This window comes from Camelina sativa, chromosome 3 (assembly GCF_000633955.1).
Source record: "Camelina sativa cultivar DH55 chromosome 3, Cs, whole genome shotgun sequence".
Taxonomy (NCBI): domain Eukaryota; kingdom Viridiplantae; phylum Streptophyta; class Magnoliopsida; order Brassicales; family Brassicaceae; genus Camelina; species Camelina sativa.
The window spans coordinates 3,766,447-3,790,226 of record NC_025687.1 but is presented as its reverse complement, the minus strand read 5'-3'; the positions used below and the strand labels follow the sequence as shown (position 1 = coordinate 3,790,226).

At 35.7% G+C, this 23,780-nt stretch overlaps 6 protein-coding genes, 1 non-coding gene and 1 pseudogene across 9 annotated transcripts; all 8 read right to left on the bottom strand.

Annotated features, from left to right (window-relative positions):
* On the bottom strand, window positions 87-2,788 carry LOC104767252 (putative UDP-glucuronate:xylan alpha-glucuronosyltransferase 5). Its single transcript, XM_010491304.2, has 3 exons — window positions 1,783-2,788; window positions 827-1,287; window positions 87-680 (listed from the first exon to the last, which is right to left on the bottom strand). The coding sequence occupies exons 1-3, from the start codon at window positions 2,549-2,551 to the stop codon at window positions 195-197; spliced, it is 1,716 nt and encodes a 571-aa protein (XP_010489606.1). The 5' UTR covers window positions 2,552-2,788; the 3' UTR covers window positions 87-194.
* Window positions 4,132-6,715, bottom strand: LOC104767244 (amidase 1-like). The gene is made up of 9 exons (XM_010491294.2): window positions 6,557-6,715; window positions 6,304-6,456; window positions 6,022-6,146; window positions 5,770-5,895; window positions 5,509-5,691; window positions 5,275-5,431; window positions 5,022-5,190; window positions 4,609-4,743; window positions 4,132-4,522 (listed from the first exon to the last, which is right to left on the bottom strand). Exons 1-9 carry the CDS (start codon window positions 6,667-6,669, stop codon window positions 4,406-4,408), a joined length of 1,278 nt encoding a protein of 425 aa, XP_010489596.1. The 5' UTR covers window positions 6,670-6,715; the 3' UTR covers window positions 4,132-4,405.
* Window positions 8,534-10,843, bottom strand: LOC104767220 (amidase 1-like). 3 transcript variants are annotated; one of them, XM_010491272.2, is made up of 10 exons: window positions 10,640-10,843; window positions 10,396-10,548; window positions 10,168-10,292; window positions 10,023-10,037; window positions 9,912-9,947; window positions 9,648-9,830; window positions 9,410-9,566; window positions 9,173-9,341; window positions 8,931-9,065; window positions 8,534-8,843 (listed from the first exon to the last, which is right to left on the bottom strand). In XM_010491272.2, the coding sequence occupies exons 1-10, from the start codon at window positions 10,750-10,752 to the stop codon at window positions 8,721-8,723; spliced, it is 1,209 nt and encodes a 402-aa protein (XP_010489574.1). In that variant the 5' UTR covers window positions 10,753-10,843; the 3' UTR covers window positions 8,534-8,720. The 3 variants fall into 3 exon arrangements, 2 of the variants coding, with proteins under 2 accessions (XP_010489574.1, XP_010489566.1); XM_010491264.2 differs by having other exon boundaries at window positions 9,912-10,037; XR_002037443.1 differs by having other exon boundaries at window positions 8,730-8,843; window positions 8,931-9,081; window positions 9,912-10,037.
* Window positions 10,924-12,540, bottom strand: LOC104767236 (nuclear transcription factor Y subunit C-9). The gene is made up of 3 exons (XM_010491280.1): window positions 12,358-12,540; window positions 11,280-11,987; window positions 10,924-11,196 (listed from the first exon to the last, which is right to left on the bottom strand). Exon 2 carries the CDS (start codon window positions 11,982-11,984, stop codon window positions 11,289-11,291), a length of 696 nt encoding a protein of 231 aa, XP_010489582.1. The 5' UTR covers window positions 11,985-11,987; window positions 12,358-12,540; the 3' UTR covers window positions 10,924-11,196; window positions 11,280-11,288.
* Window positions 12,819-15,560, bottom strand: LOC104767209 (cation/calcium exchanger 5). Its single transcript, XM_010491255.1, has 2 exons — window positions 14,517-15,560; window positions 12,819-13,960 (listed from the first exon to the last, which is right to left on the bottom strand). The coding sequence occupies exons 1-2, from the start codon at window positions 15,417-15,419 to the stop codon at window positions 13,196-13,198; spliced, it is 1,668 nt and encodes a 555-aa protein (XP_010489557.1). The 5' UTR covers window positions 15,420-15,560; the 3' UTR covers window positions 12,819-13,195.
* Window positions 15,664-15,735, bottom strand: TRNAP-AGG. Its single transcript has one exon. It is a non-coding gene; the product is annotated as a tRNA-Pro (tRNA).
* LOC104767198 (phosphoglycerate mutase-like protein AT74H) lies at window positions 15,856-17,343 on the bottom strand. The gene is made up of 2 exons (XM_010491247.2): window positions 16,711-17,343; window positions 15,856-16,309 (listed from the first exon to the last, which is right to left on the bottom strand). Exons 1-2 carry the CDS (start codon window positions 17,168-17,170, stop codon window positions 15,921-15,923), a joined length of 849 nt encoding a protein of 282 aa, XP_010489549.1. The 5' UTR covers window positions 17,171-17,343; the 3' UTR covers window positions 15,856-15,920.
* Window positions 23,463-23,780, bottom strand: part of LOC104778634 — a 7,480-nt pseudogene continuing 7,162 nt past the window's right edge.

Sequence of the window (23,780 nt, the reverse complement as noted above, 5' to 3'; positions counted from 1 at the left end):
CGATATTATATTTTTTTGAATTCCGAAAATATGGCTTTTAATAAAATTTACGTCATTATTTCCAAATCTTTTAATATATTACGTCATAATCTGAAAACTCTACGTCAACAAAAACAAAAAAAAGTGTGTGTTTTTGAATAAAAGAAACCAGTTTGTTTAATTGTTGTGTTTTTACTCTTCTTCTTTTCATTGGATTAGATTAGAAGGTTCTTCTTCCTAGGATCTCTTACTCTAATTTTCCAATGTCTTTCAGGGAAGCCATTGAGTTTAGCCATTTTTCTCCACCTCTCAATGTTCTTCTCCATCTGAACATTCAAACCGCAATAACCTTTCAACTTCTTGGGCATCTTGTCGTACACTTTCCACCATCTCTCATGCACCGACTCGCTTGCAAACACACGCCTTGTTTTCAAGTCCCAGTTGCAATCGTAGTCTCTGTAACATAGCCACGGTTTTAGTCCCAAGTAGTGTATCCCCTCTAGATTCTCTGGGAGGTGGCGTGCTTTATCATTATTCCTGCTCTCATCACCGAAGTACTTCATCGTGTTCAAACGTTTTGATAACCGATGCCACCACACGAAATATTCGTTCAGGAATCCTTGGTCTCCCCCGTTGTATGACTCTATCTTGAATGCTTTGAGCATCAAATCCTCGAACAGACAAGCTGATGGCTCCAGAACCTGAACAAAACCATGGTTTAGTTCTACAAAAATATCAATTTGTATTTGAAAACATTAATGGAGCCTAATTAGTAAGCGATGGATTGACCTAAATCTAAACAGAGCTTACTTAGTGGTATATATGAAATTCTTATTAGATGCATTACCATGACTCCTGAGTTGAACAAGAATTTGTTATTGCCAGCAGCCGAGAGTTGAGGATAGAAGAAAAGGTAATCAATGTTCTTGACGATGATGAAGTCTGCATCTATGAACACTAGCTTATCGTAATCTGTTACTTGCCACACACGTAGCTTACTGTAGTTCCACTCATTGTAAGAACGCTTCTTGGAAAAAGGACTACGAATTCTCTCTACGCGCCGTAGTTTCCAGCCGGCGAGCCTTAGGCCAATGAGAGAACTCTTGGTTATAGAGTCGTCGTGGAGGAGTATCATATCCTTGGTTGATCCTGATTGCCTTATGCTTTGTGCTAATGCTATTGCCCCGCATACGTAGACCTCCGATGAGTGTAGTAACGTCACGTAAGCAACACGTTGGGGAGGAAATGATGATAATGTAGTTTTGGATGTGAGACTTTTGTTCTTCTCTTGTATCCATGCTTCTTGACCTATAACAACGAATGAGTAAATTAGTTAGTTGGAAAGCAAAGACAGTAAAAAGAAAAGAGGAAGATTTGGTATAAGGATCACCGATCTGAATTTTAGATGAGACCTAAAGGTAATAAATATTAGTTATTGAAGATTGCTTCCTATAGCACTTACCCATCAAATTAAAGATGTATTAATATAGCTATAATTCATATGGATTTGGAAGTCTATGATTTTTGTAGTCTCTATCCGTATTAAGATAAAGTTTAATTTTAACTATTTTGGGAATGTTGGACAAAGAATGTTATTGGTTGATACCAAAAAAAAAAAAGAAAAGAATGTTATTGGTTATATGTTCGAGTTTCTTTAATAATTTTACTGCTTTTAATCTGTTAAAGCATCATCTGATTTGTTGGATTTCTTTTAACTAAATTTTTTAAAAAAAAAAAAGAAAAAGAAAAAGAAGACGTATCGAAATTTGAAAGTACAAACAAGTATGAATGAACGAACCAAACCTGGTTGTGGAAGCGGGGGGGAAATCTGACAAGAACCAAGAGGCATGAGAAGCTTTTGCTTCAACCTCTTCAGATCAGGCCTATACACCCAATATTCACCCACGCGCCTCACGCGCTCATCACACCTAAAGATCTCATGCATAGGTCCACATGACCCGACGAAGACAACGTACACCGTCCGATCAACATCCCTCGAACCACTCTCCACCGCAAGATTCGCTGCCGCCAGATTCACCTGTAGCCTGAAAACGTCTCTCAACCCTCTCTTCTCCGAGAAACCGTCGCACGGCACTTTGACAACGACGACGTCCACGTCAGCTTCAGGACTTTCCGTCTTCGGGAGAGGGACTTTCGGACATATAGGCGTGTGCCACGTGTGATCCTCGTCGATCCAAACCGGGAACAAGCTCTTCCACGTCAGATTTTTCGGAAGAGGATCGAGCGACACGTGGATATTCTCCAAGATCGACGTCCCCCTTGCCTCGAAGCTCTCACGCTCGTTCTCGGCGATGTTGAGAAGACCCACTCGGATCTTTTTCTGATCCGGAAGATAGTTTCTGATGAGTCGGAGCCATCTCGGGTTACGTACATTCTGGTTAACCGGCTCCGGCAAAGAATAGCGAATCTCAACTAACGAAGGAGAACTGATCATGGGATTGAGCATAAACAGAGGTTTGAAGTTTAAGAGCAAACCCGAAAACGACAATGATATTACTATTAGATAAAAAATAAAAAATCTCCTGCTCGAACTTTGGTTTTTCGCCCCCATCTTTTTCCCCCAACTCTGTCTCTCTCTCTCTTCTATGCTCTTAGCGATATCTGAATCTATTTACATGTAATTAACGTGTCTGTGGAATTCATAATCTCGTAGATAAGATACATGCACGTATATGTGCGAATTCGTAGGTGTATGATTGGGAGCAGACGAAGAAGGATCTTGAGATGCATGGAGGCACGTTGGCGTCTAAGTCAATTCGTTAGGTGAGTCTACTAATAATTGTGTAATAAACTTACATACGCAAGTTTGGCGCTTGTGTATATAAATTATAATATAACAATATTTCGGATATATCAGTTTGGTGACTCTTGAATCAAGGATTCACAGGATGAATTTGTTTGAGTTAGAAACAAATTCAAGATCTCTAAAAAAAAAGTGGATTAAAGCTAGAAAATAAAAAGAAATTATAATTTTTTTAAGAGAAGTTAGGGTTGCTCTCATGAACAATGAACAATTAGGATTTTTTGTATTAATTGCTGGATCCTTTATAAAGAGAGGGTGTTCCTTTATTTATATGAATGCATTGATTACAAGATAAAGTTATTTTTTTTTTAAATCTCGGATTGAAAATATGGTAAATTTTCTCTTATTATAATCAGATTGGGTTTAGGGGGCGGTCTCGAAGGTCGATCGAGTGACTTCGTCGGGCTTTTACTTATAGGCCCGTTTAGCTGGCCCAAATGGGAATTCCCCAGTTTAGTTGATGTGCAAAATTACTCGGTTTATCTTTGGTTTAAGTCGATATGTCGTAGGTGCTAAATCCCCACGCTTATGATTATTGTGTTATTTAAATAGCTATCAAACATTACACAAAATAGTAGTAGTTATAAGTTTGCCACATAGAGTTTTTTTTTTTTTTTTGGCGTCTTCATATTTTTAATGCTTTAATAACATATTTTGTTGGGTACGTGAATTTGTCATAACGGGAACATAATCATTCAAATCGTATTTTCAATGATTTTTTGTTAGTCGGTTGATTAATCTAATAGCTATAAGCTGATTATTATTAGGTATGGGTTGAATATGCATGTTGAACATAACATGTATATCAAGTAGTCCGGTACTACTGAAATATACATAACTAACTATATCAATCTTTCTATTTACTCAAAATTTGAAGATTAATGTATTTATTTGATTAAGTAGATACTGCAACTTAAACCCATGACCCATCCAAAATATTATTCAACAAATACATTAATTAAATAGATTTATTATTTATAAATGCAAGATTTCTCTAGTGTTTACAATCCTAAATTTTTTGAATTTTAAAATTGCAATTATTATAATATAAAGGAAAATTTGCAAATAAAACCAAACATAAAAACTATAAAAAGAAACTAGCCTAAAACATCACCAAACTTGTACCGGAGTTCTCCTCTGATCTCCGTCTTCGGATCTCTCTTTATCCATCGTTGGTCATTATTTAAGCACTTTTCCTTTTACCAAGTGTTACTTTCTTAATTTTGATTTTTCTGGTTGTACATTCTTAAATTTTTTTTAGCAAATATGGGTTGGTTATTCTCACCTAATCACCCCTTATTTTTATCACACCCCAACCGATTTTAAAATAATTTAAATAATTGCCATTAATGTTTTCTCTAAAACACAAATACAATTGTCCAGACAACAATTTATTTAATGCATTGTTGAGGTTTATTAAACAGAAACTCAGAAAGCAAATTAGACTCAAACATGTAATCTCCCCTTGTTCTTCAGTGGTAGAGCGGTCGGCTGTTAACTGATTGGTCGTACCCCCAACCATCACACTTTCGGATCCCACATAAAGAAAAAGCTATAGCCTATATATGATTGGGCGAACTCTTCGTTTCTTTTCATTGTCAATCACATAAATCCCGCAAGGGAATCCACAAGACTGAGAAGAAAACCGTCTGAGCCAGACTTAGCTACCAAGGCTACCGATACCGGAAGATTTTCGTGTAGTCCTAATGGTATACTCACCTATCAAGTGAACCAAACACCAGAAGATCAGACCGGTTCTTATTAACCGACTCCACAATAAGGCATATTGGATGTTGTTATATTACCTGACAGAATCCAGAAACGCCGGCGATCGACAACAAGCCGAAGGCTCTGCTGCTGAAAGATTCAAGTGCAGCCACATCAGCTTTCAGATGCGGTGGAGGACCTGGTACCGTTGGAATTACTAACACACCTTTCTCCTACAAAAGCACTCAGATGAGTAAAACTTGGTATGATTCATATTTGACTGGTTACCAGTCTGGTAAGTGTTTTCAATCATATAACCGAACGAAACCAAATCCATAAGTAAAGAGACCAAAAAAAATCCATCTAATATTTCCTACAAAACCGAATTCGAACCGATTAAAACCTAATCCACAGAATCCGTACATAAACCAAACCGAAAACCGGATTGGACACTTTCCTAAACTTGTTATATAAGTTTCTAACTCTGGAAGAAATAGGAACAAGTTTGTACCCCGAGCAAAGTTGAAAGAGCCGTTTTAAGTTCGGATTTCACGGATCGGCAATGGTCTATCTTCTCATCGGACGTCCTGATAGCTACCTCCATCAATGCTGATATTCCAGGACCAAACTCTGGTTTCACCGACGAGACCCATGCACTGTGGTTTATCTTGAATTCATGCCTGAAGTTTGGTTTATGACTAGGTAACTATTAGATATCGAATCAGTCGTTATAGAACGTAGATGAGATAGATGTTCTTACGTACATTACTGACAATAGCATTGAACTCGATAGAGCCATGAGAGACGGAATGCTGAACTCTTGTTGTGTCGTGACATCGTCACTTGTCATGAAATGTTTAAGGCTAGGAACATTCTCTTCAATGTATTCTCCAAGATTCACCTTTTTTACTACAGTCTTGCCTTGATACAGAGCAAAAACATTTTGACTTCTCTTTCAACAAAAAAAATACAAGTTATTTTGATGGTATTAGTATTACCTCCAAACGATTTTTCCACGGCTCCAACGAGAGGCTGCACCAACAAATCACGTGATATACTACACAGCTTAAAGCAGTCATCCGCGATAATCAGTTGATCTGGTTCGATGCACTTCAGGTGAGGCTGCTCCAGAAGAACACAGCCTACACGTTTCAAAGTGGCTGTGTCCCGAGCAAACCATCCTAAAGACAATGTTGGAACCATCAATATCAAGATTCGGTTTTTAAGCAAACAAGATCTCGGTTTTTAGTTGTATTTACCCACTGTATCCAAGCTCTGTGCCAGTGGAGTAACTCCGGCAGTGGAAACAGCATTGCTTGATGGCCGGAAACCAAAAATGCCACAGTAAGATGCTGGAACTCGTACACTCCCTCCGGTATCAGTTCCTGTTTGCTCAAAAACAGAACATCAAGAAACAAATTAGACAGAACAACAACAAAAATTCACTCTTTGATTAATTATGATTAGTATATGCTCATAACTCGTATGGATATTTTTGTTAAACCGCTCACCAATAGAAAAATCAACAAGACGAGCAGCTACAGCTACGGCTGAGCCACTCGAAGATCCGCCAGGCAATCTATCGAAAGCAATCGGGTTTCTGGGAGTCCCATAATGCACATTATCTCCATTTATACTGCAAATTAAGTAGCATATATATATCATGCCCAAAAACGTAACAAGCCTAGTCTAATATTACAGTTCTAGCCGTTGTTTGAGGACTATTTGTTAAGATGTCCTGGTTTGAGCATTTTCAAAGTCTCTATAAACCAGAGAAGAAAGTGGAATTGAACCTGCAAGCCATTTCATCCATAATGGTAAATCCCAAAGCGGTGGCACCAGCTTCTAAGAGAGATGAAACTGCAGGAGCCGTGGAAGTAGCTGCCGAGTGCGTCCTTAACCAATCCGGGTTACCAAATCCGGTTACGCGTCCTTCCACATCGAAACTGATTAAACCAAAAACAAGAAGCTCAAAAAAATGAATTGACAAAAAAAAAAGAAAAAAAAAATGGTGGACAGAGGAAAACACTGATTGTATCATCTTACATATCTTTAATGGCAAAGGTAAGACCCTGTAGAGAAGGAGGAACCAAGGAAGAAGGAGTTGGAGAAATTGTTAATTTCTCAATGAAAGCTCCAAAATCATTATCAGTCGCCATTGATGTTGTTCCCGTTCTGACGAGGTATAGTAGTATAGTACTTGGTAGATAGATTATATAACCAAGTAAAGCATTTTTTTGGTTTTGGTTTTGTTTTTTTACTTTTAATAAAAAAAGGTAAAATATAAAAGTAAAGCTTGTTGTAATAATTGCTATCACAATTCACAACAATTATTAACAAGGATTAAAGGATACAGGGGCCAGGTCATTTTTTTTTCTTTTTTTCTTATGCTTATTGTCCCTTTGTTTTTGTTTTTTCTCGGCTCACAAATTAGTGACCCCGCTTACGATCAAACATTAAACAAAACAGTACTTCGTGTAGTTTAGTTTGCCACATAAGATTTTTTTACTATTTATTGCCAATTGTATTTTATGCTTTAGTTACATATTTTGTTGGGTAGGTGAATTTGTCGTTACGCGGACAGAATCACTCAAATCGCACAATTTCAATGATTTATATTGTTAATCGGTTGTGATTAATCTAATGTTCAAATAAGCTGATTATTAGGTATGGGTTGGGTATTACCGTATACATGTAGTCCGGTACTACTAGTATATACATAACTAACTAACTCAATCACTCAACATTCGAAGATTAATGTTTTTATTTAATTAAATAGATATTGCATATAATAATAAACTCATTCTTCAACAAATACATTAATTAAATAGATATATTAAGAATATATAAATTAATAAAACAAAGTATAATTAATAATAAAAGAAAATAAATATTTTCACATATTAAAAATAAATTTGTTATCCTCCCAGTATAATTTGATGACATCACCACTTTTGAGCTGTCTTGCATTTCTGAGAAGGTTCCACCCACTTCCGATAAAATAACCTGTTTTGTCTTCTCCCAAATTTACCAAATATGTATTGTTATTGTCCACAATTTCAACTTGAACACCACCATTTTGAGGTATTTGAATTCAAGTGTTATTTATTATGTTGTTAACTTTTTGTTTTGGCAAACGCAAACGACCATTTTTACAAGTATCGGTTTCTGTTAATGTTTTTCTATCATTATCATTTTACTTAATTTTGAAGTGTCTTAGAAATATAACTAAGAATGTTTTTGAAAAATGAAATATTGAGGAGTTTGAAGAGTTCAACCCATTATCATATCTATATATATAGTTCTCAGCCAAAATAAAGTTCATTGGCTTTTTAAATGTTTATTTGAACAATATTAATTTTATCAAAAAAAAAAACCTCTAAATTTAGTAAATTTCATGGATTCTAAATTCGCATATTATTAATTTTCTAAATTTACAACTTTATAGGTTAAATTAATCATATATTTCTTATTATGCTAAAATTGTATTTACAATAACATTATCTTTAGTTATTTAAAAAAAGAATCTTCTCAAGCTTAATAATATCAAAGAAACATAAACTCCATTAATATTAGAAAACCCTCTTTTCCAAGCCCTCTAAAAAGTGTGCATTATATCCTTGACATCTAATATTTCTCTAGTTTTTTACAATATCTTCTACTATTATTTTTGACATTAATCATATATTTCTTATTATGCTAAAATTGAATTTACAATAACCTTATTTATAGTTTAAAAAAAAAAAATCTTAAGCTTAATATTTTTCCAAGCCCTCTAAAAAGTGTGCATCATATCTTTGACATCTAATATATTCTCTTGTTTTTTTACAATATCTTCTACTATTATTTTTGACATTAATCATATATTTCTTATTATGCTAAAATTGAATTTACAATAACCTTAGTTTTAGTTCTTTTTTCTTAAAAAATTCTTCTCAAGCTTAATAATATCAAAGGAACATAAACTCCATCAATATTAGAAAACCCTCTTTTCCAAGCCCTCTAAAAAGTGTGCATTATATCTTTGACATCTAATATTTCTCTAGTTTTTTTACAATAACTTCTACTATTATTTTTGACATTAATATTTTTCAATTTCGAAATCACTATTAAATAACAACAAGAAACCATCTATATATATCAACCAATGATACTATGACATTAAAAAAAAAAAAAAAAACAGAAAGCAAATTAAATACGTTCAAACATGTCAATCATATATAAGTTCCGCAAGGGAATCCACAAGACTGAGAAGAAAACCGTCTGAGCCATACGTAGCTACCAAGGATACCGATACCGGAAGATTTTCGTGTAGTCCTAATGGTATACTCACCTATCAAGATATGGAAATTAAAAACATCAGACCAGTTTTTAATAACCGATTCCATAAGAAGGCATATATTGGATCTTGTTATATTACCTGACAGAATCCAGAAACGCCGGCGATGGACAACAAGCTGAAGGCTCTGCTGCGGAAAGATTCAAGTGCAGCCACATCAGCTTTCAGATGCGGTGGAGGACCTGGTACCGTTGGAATCACCAACACACCTTTCTCCTACAAAAAGCGAAAACTGGATTGGACACTTTCCTTATTTCAATGATTGACATACCTAAATTTGTTAAAAGTTTTTAAGTCTGAGAGAAATAGGAACAAGTTTGTACCCCAAGCAAAGTTGATAGAGCCGTTTTAAGTTCGGATTTTACAGACCGGCAAAGGTCGATCTTCTCGTCGGACGTGTTGATAGCTTCCTCAATCCGTGCTGATATTCCAGGACCAAACTCTGGCTTCACCGACGAGACCCATTCACCATGGTTTATCTTAAACTCATACCTAAACTTATGGTTATGCCTATGTACGGATAGAAATCGATAGAGAGTAAATGAGAAAGATGTTCGTACCTCTGTAACAATCTCATTGAACCCGTTAGAGCCATGAGAGACGGAATGCTGAACTCTTGTTGTGTCGTGTCATCATGACTTGTCATAAAATGTTTAAGGCTAGGAACATTCTCTTCAATGTATTCTCCAAGATTCACCTTCTTTACTACAGTGTTGCCTTGATACAAAACAAGATCATCAAGGAATAAACTCTGACTTCTCTTTCAACAAAAAGCTAACAAGTTGTTCTGATGGTTACCTCTAAACAACTTTTCCACGGATCCAACCAGAGGCTGCACCAACAAATCACGTGGTACACTACACAGCTTGAAGCAGTCATCCGCGATGATCAGTTGATCTGGTTTGATGCAGTTCAACTGAGGCTGCTCCAAAAGAACACTACCTACACGTTTCAAAGTGGTTGTGTCCCGAGCAAACCATCCTACATACAATGTTGAAACAAACCATCAATATTAAGACTCGGTTTTTAACCATTAACATCACGGGTTTTAGTTGTCGTTACCAACTGTGTCGAAGCTCTGAGCCATTGGAGTAACTCCTGCAGTTGAAACAGCATTATGTGATGGCCTGAAACCAAAAATGCCACAGTAAGATGCTGGAACTCGTACACTACCTCCGGTATCAGTTCCTGCTTGATCAAAAACAGAACATCTAGAAATAAATTAGACAGAAATTACAACAACAACAAAATTTACATTTTGATGAATTCTGATTAGTATGTTTTAACTTATTTAGTTTTTTTTTTTAGTTAAACTCACCAATAGAAAAATCCACAAGACGAGCAGCTGCAGCTACGGCTGAGCCACTCGATGATCCGCCAGGCACTCTGTCAAAAGCAATCGGGTTTCTCGGAGTCCCATAATGCGCATTTTCTCCGTTTATACTGCAAATTAAGTAACATGATGGACAAAAAGCGTAACAAAACCTAGTCTAATACTTAGAGATTCTCAAAGTCTCTAGAAACCAGAAAAGACTTGGAATTGAACCTGTAAGCCATTTCATCCATGATGGTAATACCCAAAGCGGTGGCACCAGCTTCTAAGAGAGATGAAACTACAAGAGCCGTGGAAGTAGCTGCCGTATGTGTCCTTAACCAATCCGGGTTACCAAAACCCGTTACGCGTCCTTCCACATCAAAACTGATTCAACCAAACAAGAATCTCAAAAATGAATTGACAAGAAAGTAATATGGTGGACAGAGGAAACACTCAAAATAGATGGATATCTTACATATCTTTAATGGCAAAGGTAAGACCCTGTAAAGAAGGAGGAAACGAGGAAGGAGGAGTTGGAGAAATTGTTAATTTCTCAATGAAAGCTCCGTAATCATCATCAGTCGCCATTGATGCTGCAGTTCCAGGTTCTGACAAGGGTAGATGATAACCAAGTAAAACTTGTTGTAGATAAAGGCTATATATATCACAATTATCAACAAGGATAGAGTGGCCAGGTCATTTTCTATTCTGTCTTTTTCCCTCAAGTTTATTGTCCTTTCGTTTTATATATCCAACGGCTTCAATCAAATATACTCTATTGATATTATAAAAATGTCATAAAGATAGACAAATTAACATTCAAATAAAACAACCCTTGTCAAGCACCCTTGGTTTTACAAATTTTACACTCTTTTTGGTTCATCCCTAAAATCTCTCCTCCAAAAAGGATCGATAGACATAAACACTTAGATTTCTTCTATAACACCAATTTGAAAATTCTGATATGTTCTTTTCATTTTCTTGTCTAAAGTCTCCTCCTTTCTTAGTTCCACCCTGGACGAGACTAGAACTCTGCAGGAAAGAAACGCATAGACTATAACATCACATTTTAGTTCAATTACAAGGTAGGCCTAAAAAGAAGCTGGAAAACTCACAGTTTCTTGCTAATTTTCCGAGTCAGGTTGGTCAGGTGCCTGTTGTTGCCACATCGGTTGACCCATATACGGATTAGGTGGGTATGCAGCACCGGGGTTACCCATAACCATTCCCGGGTTCCCTATTGGAGCTGTTCCTGGAGGCAAGTATCCATAAGGGTAACCAGCAGCAGCGGCCTCAGGGACAGTTCCCCTCGGAATACTTCCCAAAACCTCATCACGGAGATCCTCACGGGGAACAATATCCACAAGAAAGTCAAAAATATCGGTTCTGGTCACAGCAGCGGCGATATCATTCTTCTGCAGCGTCCGCCTCTTATTCTCCTCCGTGTGGTTCCACGACCTGAGTGTCAGCTCCAAGATGAACATCTCACAGGCCCTTGCAAAGACGACAGGGGCTTCAGCAGAGATCATACGGACATCCTCGTCGGCTTTCATGATTTTCTTGATTCTGGCGAGAGGAAGGCTGTGGTTCTTGAAATCGGTGGTCTTCTCAATATCCTTGAACTGATTCTCCCAGAAGGCTTGAAGCTGCTGTGCCAGCTGTTGCTGTTGTTGCTGCTGATGGATCTGGTGGAACGCCAGCTGGCCTGGTTGTGTCGCACCCCCGGATACAGTAGCAGCAGTGGTAGTCATGGGATTGGATTGGTATGGGTTTGTTCCGTAGTTCATAGCTCCTGACTGACCATGCTCTTGTTGATCCATTCTCTACCAGATTAAAAAGACAAAACGTGGTATCAATTCTAAGCTCCTAAGAAGAATCATCTGACCACAGAATTTAAAAGATTTATTATATATATGAAGGAGATGAGGTTTCCCTAAGCAAAAACAAGAACCTACTTAGATATGGTTTAATCAGTATTTCTAGATTAGCCCAGAACATCTAAACAGGAAAATTATCAGAAAGGGATTGTCTTTAATCACTTTCAAAATAGACGGAACAAAGAATCTGCTAACCCAGAAACAAATAGAATTGTTCTTACAACACGAAGCCTATTATTTTGTCAAGTGAATTCCCAATATATAAGTAAGAACAGGTCAAATGTTATTAAAAAACAAAAAAAAAAACGAGAGTGACCTGTGGAAGGGAGAATCTGAAGTTGATTGATGCCGAAAGAGAAGAATCTGAAGGGGGAAGAGACAGGTTGATCCTCTTGAGAGTTTTAAGATCTGTTTAGGGTTTTTGCTGCTTTCCCCTTTGTTTTCGACTTTAACAATGAGGAGGAATTAGAGAAGACTAGAGGGAAGTAAGTGGAAGCTTATAAAAGCTGCTGTCGTGTCAAGCATTGGGCTTATGTCAAGATTCTTCTGCTCTTGTCAGATGATGATTTGTTTTATCTTAATATATCATTATTTATTTATTTTCTTGTGATTTAATTGGCAGCCCCCTTGAACTACTTGCTGATTTATGATTTGAAGTGATAAACAACATATCATATGCAAATAAAGTGACTTGTGACTATTATTACTAAGAATACAATCACATAGAAACGAATCAGAATCAACGAATTGTTCTGCTCCAATACTACATTTTTGAAAGGTGAGAAACCCCCTAGAAGGTTTTATTTCTCATTAATATCAAAAGAATTACAAATGTGTGGTTTATACATACATATACTAGACCCAAGGAAACAAGACCACTACAATCAACAGAAACCTGATATGGGGAATTCCAAAATCTCCTCCCAAAAAGATCTGCATATCCTTTGCTCTTCACATGTATTTTACCATCACCTATCTTATCTATCAAACTCTCCCCATCTGCCTCGCAAGTGTTGTGAGATTCGGAGATTACCGGTGACCCATATTGGCTCAACTCAAAATTTTGCCAACTAACAAATATTCCTCAACACTGGAAGTCTGAAACTCTCGTTGACCCAAGATTGTTCACTCCGCAGACTTTATGCAGCATGTGATCATGTTGAGAAGCTGGCGATGATTAAACTAACGAACGTGAAAACAACATACAGTCCAACAAGACAGATCCCCCAGAATCTCGGAACTCGGAATCTAGACCAGGTTATAACCAGCAGAGATCCCATCAAACTAAGCAACAAGAATACGAAAGCGATCACAATACCTACATGGAATCCAAGTTCGTAAGCATTTGGATACACATTAGCTGTTTGCATCACCAAGGCCGATCCAAGTCCAACAAGCATGTTAAACATTGGACCAGCAAAGCAACCAGCCATAGCCATTGCTGGTCTACCCGCCTTTGCAACTGCCACATCAGCAACAAGGTCACCTACCGAGTTTCCCCAAGCAAGAACAGTTAGGCCGAGGAGTGCCGGAGGCAATTTAAGGAGGGTTCCAAGTGCAGCCAAGCAGTTAAGAAGCTCACCAGCAATTGTTGATATCCAAAAAACACTCATTATGAAAGCTACAACGATAACCGGCAGTTGCTCGGTTTTTGGTGGTTGTTTTTCAACTGTGAAGTGAAGGAACGCTAGGGAAGACGTCATCAAGAGGACAACAAGCCAAAGCGGGAGATGGGTGTTTGGAAAGAGGAACGAAATTGGGTGGTTTAGTGGCACAAATGAGTTGCAAGAGTATAAAAGGGCAAGAGGGCAGAAAACAATGTTGGCAGAACGATAAAACCTAGACCATTCAGAAGGAGAAGGCTTTGGGATGGTAAGGCTCAAAAGAACTGAGACAGGAGTTTCCCACATCCTTGAGATCTGAAATCACAGCAGCAAAAGCAATATCAGGCAACCCGGTCTTAACATTAAGTTTAATATCGCTCAAACTTATGGATATGCAGTCTGACAGAAAAAAAAAGTAAATTACAGTAACCTGATAGGATCCAAACCCGTAGGTAGAATTCACCAAAGGAATACACATCATAGAGAGACTTGATTAACGACTCTTGACCAGTTCTCAATCCTATACTCCTATGAAAATCCAGAATACCTCAAACTCATTTTGCCTAACTTCTTTCTAAACATGTTAGTTCTCAAGCTAACCGATCTGACTATTGTTTCTGATCTATCAACACAGCTACAATCCGGTTGAACCAGCCTAAGCAATGCTCAGTCACTACACTAACACAAAGACTTATCATAACCTTACAAGAAAACAGGAAGACAGTAAACTTCTTAAGCAAATCAAAACCTTTATTATACACATAATCTAAACTAAGCAGTAACAGAGTTCACAATTGGTGGCTGAAGATGATGCTACCATAAAATCCCAGCATTATGATCAAAGAGGTGAGTGAAGATAACATTATATTACCGTTCCATAAAGACGAAAAATTCCTGAAAAAAGATGTTCTTTCTCTGCTTTATAACTCTCAAAAGGACCTGAAGCAATCTCACAATCATTAACTCTCAACAGATCCTTCTCTTCCTCACTGATACTTCTCCCTTTATCAAGATTGGTACCAAAATCCATCCAGAAGACAAAACCAACGAAGAAAACGTAAAACCCAACGAAGCCTATAGCCTGCCACACAAATATCTCGCCACTCAAGTAGACAAAGAACAAGAAGGAAGCAGCGATCAAGTAAAAAAGCACATCCCTAACGAAAGAAGCAGCGTCAACAGGAAACGGCGCCGCGTAGATGGCAACAAACCCAACCACAAAGGCGGAGACGAAAGTCCCAGCAGATAAGATAGCTCCGAACCCGGTACGATACTGACCACCACGCAAAGCAGCAACAGAGGCAAACACGTCAGGTGCGCCGTTACCTAAAGCTAAGAGAGTCACAGCGGCCATACTGGGAGAGAGATTGAGGCGATCGGCGAGCTTAGTAGTGACGGTGGAGAAGTGAGTCTGAGCGGTTTTGATGAGTATGTAGAACTGTAGAAGAATAAGAAGAGACAAGATTGGGATCGTGAAGAATAGGTTTTGGTCGAAGATGCAGTAATGGAGGGAGAAGTAGTTGATAACTCCTCCGCCGCCATTATCGTGAGATCTCGAGGAGTAACAAGATGAATCTGGGTTAACAACGATTGAGCTACTACTGTTCGTAGTAGTGGAATCGTCGAGAAGAGAACGAAGATGAGGATGATGATCCGGGAAAGTGGGAATGGTGGGTGTAGTGAGGAAGAATAAGAAGAAGATGAGAATGGAGATTAGGGTTAAACACAGAGCAGAGTTTCCAATGGTGGAAGAAGAAGGAATCATCAATTCCATGCCATTCAACTTATTATGATCAATCAAACAAGACGCCACTACGAAGCTTTTGTAATCAAAAGATTGGATTTTTTTAGCATCTGATTCGAGTTTCGCTGAGATCTGATTGTTTCATGTTTAAAAAAAAAAAAAAACAATTAAAGTTTCTTTTTTTTTCTTCCATGTGTGAACAAAAATAAGTCAATTTGCCCACTGAATTTCACAAAATTAGTCAATTTTGAAAACAACTCTCGTTCCATAAAAAGGGGCGTTCCGAGAATTGAACTCGGGACCTCTCGCACCCTAAGCGAGAATCATACCACTAGACCAAACGCCCTTTTGTTGTTTCTTCTTATTTGCATTATTTACTAATACGTAAACCGTAATAAACTGGAGGAATCCAAATGTGAATTCCAATTCGATTTTGAACCAACACGATACCAAACCAACAAACAAATTGGATAAATATTTCATTTCATGCATGATAAGAACAATTTTGTATATAGTATAGATATATATTCATCATTCTTCTTCATCATCGGTGACATCTAACAAATCAAAATATTCATGGAGATGTAATGAACAAGAATCGTTCGATGTTACGCGACAACCATCAACACGATCCATCTGATCATCAATCATTTCTTTGGACATCCCCCAACCCAACATCTCTTCTTCGGTGTGGTGTATCCCGAAAGTGTACTCTCCGCTCGCTCCTAACTCCATCACTCGAAACTCGCAGTTCCCAAAGTTGTTCAACCGCTCGAACTCTTCCACCGTCCACTTGAACCATTTCGTTAGAAACACCCGAGAGGTCAGTCCGTGGGACACTATCACTAGGTTTAGTTCACTTGATGGATCCACCTGATGCCTGTTCATGTCCACGTCCCTCCACATCGACTCCAGAAAACCTTAATTCGTAAGGAGGTGATGAAAAACATTGAGATTATAGCATCAATTACAATACTTGAATTCTTATACCACGGTAATTTTAAAACAAACAGCCTAGTTGAAAATCTACAAACTAATTTAATTTTATACACAATTTAATCTACAGTTACAACTTTCGCCAGTCGCACCTAAATGTTTTGTAGTTTCTTCTCTTGAATTAGTAACGTATACGTAAGATACACGAAGACGTTCCCCTAAAATGTCAACAAAGTCGATAACCAAACAAACTACGTCTTCTTTGCACATGTCAAAAGTCCTAATAATAGTCTCCTTTTCTAGATATATAATAATTGTCAAAAATATATACAATTTATATTCAAGTAATCCACTATGATAAATAATTAAAAAAAAAAAAACTTACTAGAAACACGATCGTAGACGTCGGCGGCAGATTCACCTTCGGGGAAACGATAGAAAAATCTACCGAAACGTTCCCTAGTCTCCTTGACAACTCTCATCCTCTCTTCAACTTGAAAATTCCCAAAGTCTTGTTCTCTGATCCTGCACTCTTCCCTCACTCCTATCACGCGCTTCTTCGAGAACCCTTTCCCTACTTCCCTCAAAGTCGTCCTGGTTCTCTCGTAAGGCGACACGTAGAAATACACGCGCCAATTCTCTCCGCACGCTCCACCGCTTTGAGTTGATATGAGTGCTCTCATTCTCTTACCGGCCTCACGTGCCTGCGCTCGTCCTTCTTCCGTCAGAGGGATCTTGTGATCTGGTGTGGTCGCGTATGCACCTGCGTCGATGTTGCCTGCGGACTCACCGTGGCGCATTAGTATGATGCGTTTTGGGGGCATCTTCTTCTCATGGTTCACCATTTTTTTTTTTTCGTATATCTCTCTCTCGTTTTTGGTCGTTAAGATTAGCTAGATTTGATTTTATGGTGGAGAGAGAGAGAGATGCTTATTAATATGTATTGTACAAATTCAGAGCCCACCATATGAGACAACTTTCTCAATATAACGACTACTTTTGGGTTTTTAGTTTTACGATCCCACTCTGTTTCCATTACGCATTCAAACTCACACCAGTAAAATATTTAATTATTGCACAGAGTTGTTGACCAATGCTTGTATTTCTTCAAGTGATCGGTCTTTCGAACCGGCGGAGACCATTGACAAAATTATCTTTTGGGCCTTTCTATCATATACTATATATAACACAGAATCTTATGTCCTACTTCTCTTTCCCACATTATCTTACCAAGTATCTTCTAAACGAATTGGACTTCCAAGCCCAAACATTTTGTAGGCCCAATATGTTTTGTTGAAGTCATTGAATCAAAACCTAATCAATAATCATGGCTAATTTCATACACTCACCAGAATGTATAGTTTAGTGATATGTGTGTTAGTGTCGCAATCCCATATAGTGCATAATATTGACAAAATAAAACTCATTTCACACTATACAATCGCATATGCTTCTTCAATCATAGCTTCTTTTTGCTTTTCTTGCCATGATTTTCGTCATCAATTGAAGTTTATCTCCATTAATTACTTTCGTTGGTTCATATCATGACGCATTTTTACTCGGTTTTAATCTTCTCTTTGCTCCTTAAAAAACAGAATTAACATAATGGAATGTGATTAAAAAATAAAAATAGTGAATGTAGTGACAAATGTAGATACGCTTTGGAGGCAAAACATAGATACGTTTTGGAGGCCAAAAATGAAGACTTTTGGACGCAAAAAATGGAAAACGCTTTGGAGGCCAAAAATAGAGACGCTTTAGAAGCCAAAAATGGAGACGCTTTGGAAGCCAAAAATAGAGACGCTTTGGAGGCCAAAAATGGAAACGCTTTGGAGGCCAAAAATCTCCATTTTTGGCCTCCAAAGCATCTCCATTTTGGCCTCCAAAGCGTCTCCATTTTAGGCCTCCAAAGCGTCTCCATTTTTGGTTTCCAAAGCGTCTCCATTTTTTGCCTCCAAAGATGTCTCCATTTTTTGCCTCCAAAGCGTCTCCATTTTACTGGCCTCCAAACCGTCTCCATTTTTGGTCTCCAAAGCGTCTCTATTTTTGTCTTCCAAATCGTCTCCATTTTTGCCCTCCAAAGCGTCTCCATTTTTGCCCTCCAAAGCGTCTCCATTTTTGGCCTCCAAAACGTCTCCATTTTTGGTCTCCAAAGCGTCTCCATTTTTGGCCTCCAAAGCGTCTCCATTTTACTAGCCTCCAAAGCGTCTCCATTTTACTAGCCTCCAAAGCGTCTCTATTTTTGGCCTCCAAAGTGTCTCCATTTTTGGCCTCCAAAGCGTCTCCATTTTTGGCCTCCTAAGTGTCTCCATTTTACTAGCCTCCAAAGCGTCTCTATTTTTGGCCTCCAAAGCTTCTCCATTTTTGGCCTCTAAAACGCTCCATTTCTGGCCTCCAAAGATGTCTCCATTTTTGGCCTCCAAAGCGTCTCCATTTTACTAGCCTCCAAAGCGTCTCCATTTTTGGCCTCCAAAGTGTTTCAATTTTTCGCCTCCAAAAGTGTCTCCATTTTTGGCCTCCAAAGCGTCTCCATTTTAGGCCTCCAAAGCGTTTCCATTTTTGGCCTCCAAAGCGTCTCCATTTTTTGCCTCCAAAGATGTCTCCATTTTTGGCCTCCAAAAACGTATCCATTTTTGGCCTCCAAACCGTCTCCATTTTTCACCTCCAAAAGCGTCTCCATTTTTGGCCTCCAAAGCGTCTCATTTTAGGCCTCCAAAGCGTCTCCATTTTAGGCCTCTAAAGCGTCTCCATTTTACTAGCCTACAAAGCGTCTCTATTTTTGGTCTCCAAAGCATCTCTATTTTTGGCCTCCAAAGCGTCTCCATTTTACTAGTCTCCAAAGCGTCTCCATTTTTGGCCTCCAAAGCGTCTCCATTTTTCACCTCCAAAAGCATCTCCATATTTGGCCTCCAAAGTGTTTCCATCTTAGGCCTCTAAAGCGTCTCCATTTTAGGCCTCCAAAGCGTCTTTATTTTTGGCCTCGAATGCTTCAACCTGATTACCCGTGTTCCTGTTGTAGCTGCATATCTTTATCAGAGATTAGTGGAGAAATTTTTTTTGTTATTTTTTTTTCAGGTTTCTTTTGGCTTCTAAATTTATAGTGTACCTTTCCACTCAATCATTGCAGGATGTACAAGAATGGTGATTCCATCCCCTCGGATAAAACTTTGGATTATGGTGCAAAATTTTCCCACATGCTGAGACTTGATGACGAAAAGATGAAAAAGGTCATGAGGGTTTGCATTACTATCCACAGGTCTGTGTAATTTCTCATAAAACATGCTGATAGGAGTTATTGGATATGAGTTACATTTGAGTTAAATGGAATTCAAAATTCACATGATTTGGTTATTTGTTGATATAAACTCAACACTTACACGTAATATTTTAAAATAAAAAATATTACTTTTGAAGTGACAAACTAAATTAGTTTTCTTATAAAATTATATGAACTTCAATCTCAATAATTTTTAAAACCCCAAGGATAACTTATATTTTTTTTGGTTTTTTGTTTTTCACTCATCAATTTAATTTATAGTGCTAGATTTCATACTAATGGTTTCATCTTTAGAGAATTTATTTTTATATTTCAGTTCCAGTTGAATATGATTTCTTTTTTTGATCATTTTTTATTTTGATTAAACACACAAAAACCAATTGTTTAATTCTGTTCTTTTTGTTTTCAAAAACCTCAAATCATTAAAAAAAATATATATATATTATATTGATCTTTGCAGATTTATCAATTGGATCACAAAACAAAATAGTCTTTATAAATAGAGTTGATAGACTTTAGACTTTATAAATGGATAGTTATATTGATCTTTAAATATTATATTGATCTTTATAANGGATAAAACTTTGGATTATGGTGCAAAATTTTCCCACATGCTGAGACTTGATGACGAAAAGATGAAAAAGGTCATGAGGGTTTGCATTACTATCCACAGGTCTGTGTAATTTCTCATAAAACATGCTGATAGGAGTTATTGGATATGAGTTACATTTGAGTTAAATGGAATTCAAAATTCACATGATTTGGTTATTTGTTGATATAAACTCAACACTTACACGTAATATTTTAAAATAAAAAATATTACTTTTGAAGTGACAAACTAAATTAGTTTTCTTATAAAATTATATGAACTTCAATCTCAATAATTTTTAAAACCCCAAGGATAACTTATATTTTTTTTGGTTTTTTGTTTTTCACTCATCAATTTAATTTATAGTGCTAGATTTCATACTAATGGTTTCATCTTTAGAGAATTTATTTTTATATTTCAGTTCCAGTTGAATATGATTTCTTTTTTTGATCATTTTTTATTTTGATTAAACACACAAAAACCAATTGTTTAATTCTGTTCTTTTTGTTTTCAAAAACCTCAAATCATTAAAAAAAATATATATATATTATATTGATCTTTGCAGATTTATCAATTGGATCACAAAACAAAATAGTCTTTATAAATAGAGTTGATAGACTTTAGACTTTATAAATGGATAGTTATATTGATCTTTAAATATTATATTGATCTTTATAAATTATTAAAAATGATATATGAATATGTGAGATAACCAGAGACATAATAGATAATTAGATATGGATCATTTCAACTTCATGATCTTATTGTGTGGTGAATATTGTAAGAAAGTATGAAAATAATGACTTCTAAGATGTTAATATAAAATAGACAATGAAGATAAACCTTTTAAAGGATTAAATATATATATAAGATATACATATCAGACAAACTCTAAAACTAAGCTTTTACAATGATATTTGATTTGATCTTTTATAACCCATACAACAACAATAACAAAAAAAAAAAGAGATTTGAGAGTAGTGGAAGAAGATGAGAGAATGAAAGAGTGATAGACTAATATAATAAGAAAATGAGTATTTATAGGAAGAGAAATGATGAAAAATTACANTTTTTATATTTCAGTTCCAGTTGAATATGATTTCTTTTTTTGATCATTTTTTATTTTGATTAAACACACAAAAACCAATTGTTTAATTCTGTTCTTTTTGTTTTCAAAAACCTCAAATCATTAAAAAAAATATATATATATTATATTGATCTTTGCAGATTTATCAATTGGATCACAAAACAAAATAGTCTTTATAAATAGAGTTGATAGACTTTAGACTTTATAAATGGATAGTTATATTGATCTTTAAATATTATATTGATCTTTATAAATTATTAAAAATGATATATGAATATGTGAGATAACCAGAGACATAATAGATAATTAGATATGGATCATTTCAACTTCATGATCTTATTGTGTGGTGAATATTGTAAGAAAGTATGAAAATAATGACTTCTAAGATGTTAATATAAAATAGACAATGAAGATAAACCTTTTAAAGGATTAAATATATATATAAGATATACATATCAGACAAACTCTAAAACTAAGCTTTTACAATGATATTTGATTTGATCTTTTATAACCCATACAACAACAATAACAAAAAAAAAAAGAGATTTGAGAGTAGTGGAAGAAGATGAGAGAATGAAAGAGTGATAGACTAATATAATAAGAAAATGAGTATTTATAGGAAGAGAAATGATGAAAAATTACATTAAGAAAAATGAGAGTTACAATTTTAATTTATTGTTTTGCTTTAATACAATTGATTAATACAACTTAGTGGATAAATAAAGTTAATGCATAATTTATAAGGAGAATTTATATGATTTCAGTTTCATATTATGTGAGTTAAATGTGAAAATTAATTGTTTTTAAATTTGTGTTTNTAAAAAAAATATATATATATTATATTGATCTTTGCAGATTTATCAATTGGATCACAAAACAAAATAGTCTTTATAAATAGAGTTGATAGACTTTAGACTTTATAAATGGATAGTTATATTGATCTTTAAATATTATATTGATCTTTATAAATTATTAAAAATGATATATGAATATGTGAGATAACCAGAGACATAATAGATAATTAGATATGGATCATTTCAACTTCATGATCTTATTGTGTGGTGAATATTGTAAGAAAGTATGAAAATAATGACTTCTAAGATGTTAATATAAAATAGACAATGAAGATAAACCTTTTAAAGGATTAAATATATATATAAGATATACATATCAGACAAACTCTAAAACTAAGCTTTTACAATGATATTTGATTTGATCTTTTATAACCCATACAACAACAATAACAAAAAAAAAAAGAGATTTGAGAGTAGTGGAAGAAGATGAGAGAATGAAAGAGTGATAGACTAATATAATAAGAAAATGAGTATTTATAGGAAGAGAAATGATGAAAAATTACATTAAGAAAAATGAGAGTTACAATTTTAATTTATTGTTTTGCTTTAATACAATTGATTAATACAACTTAGTGGATAAATAAAGTTAATGCATAATTTATAAGGAGAATTTATATGATTTCAGTTTCATATTATGTGAGTTAAATGTGAAAATTAATTGTTTTTAAATTTGTGTTTTAATATAAATATTTTTTTTGTTAAAATTGCATTGCCAAGTGAACCAATAAGGAGAGAGTGAAAACTTACTTTTATATATATGATTAATTAATAATATTATTTAAAATTATAAATATGTGATCTTAGCTATTACTGTCATTTGGTTTCTATTTACTTTATTTTAATTTTTCTAATAAAATTACAAATATAAATATAGATTTAATTATGTTTAATATAAATATAAATTAGGTATTTAATTTTATTTTTCTAGATTTTCTAATTTCTTTGATTAATTATTTGTATAAAACCATAATCAATTTTATTTTGTTACATAAATTGATTTTTAAACCGAACTAATACGGAACCAAACATAAATCGATCCCAACACAAAACAAATCAAACTAATTTTGGTTGAGTTTGGTAAGAGTTTTACCAAAATCGAATAAATCGAAACGAACTCAATCCAAACCGAACTAATGCATCAACTTTAGGCCCCAGAAGTAAATTTAAGTAAATAAGCTTTTCTAACTATAATTCCGAATCACAACGGCCCACAGACTGCGTACAGAAATCTCTTATAGGCATGTAAAAAGGTGTTTTAATTATGTAAAAAATATCATCGTCGTCATCAGCAACTTCATCGTCGATGAGTTTCTCCATGATCACGGAAAGATCACACAAGATCTCTGATACCAACAAAACAGAGAGCTACTTCGGCTTGTGCTTGAAGCTCTTCAAGATACTTGACAACTTTCTCACGGTCATACCCGATGCCATTCTCATCTTTAAGCATTTTCCTCACTCTGTCTACAAAGGATGTGTCTCCGTGTCCGGTGCAAACTATAAACATCGCATTGGTGGGTAATGCGTCGTAAAGGGATTGGACTCTCTCGTTCATTTTCTTTAAGATTTCCTTCGTTTCAAGTGAAACATTGTTTTTTTCCTTGAGGCTCGTGTTGTTGTTACATGTAAGCAATGAGATCATCTCCGC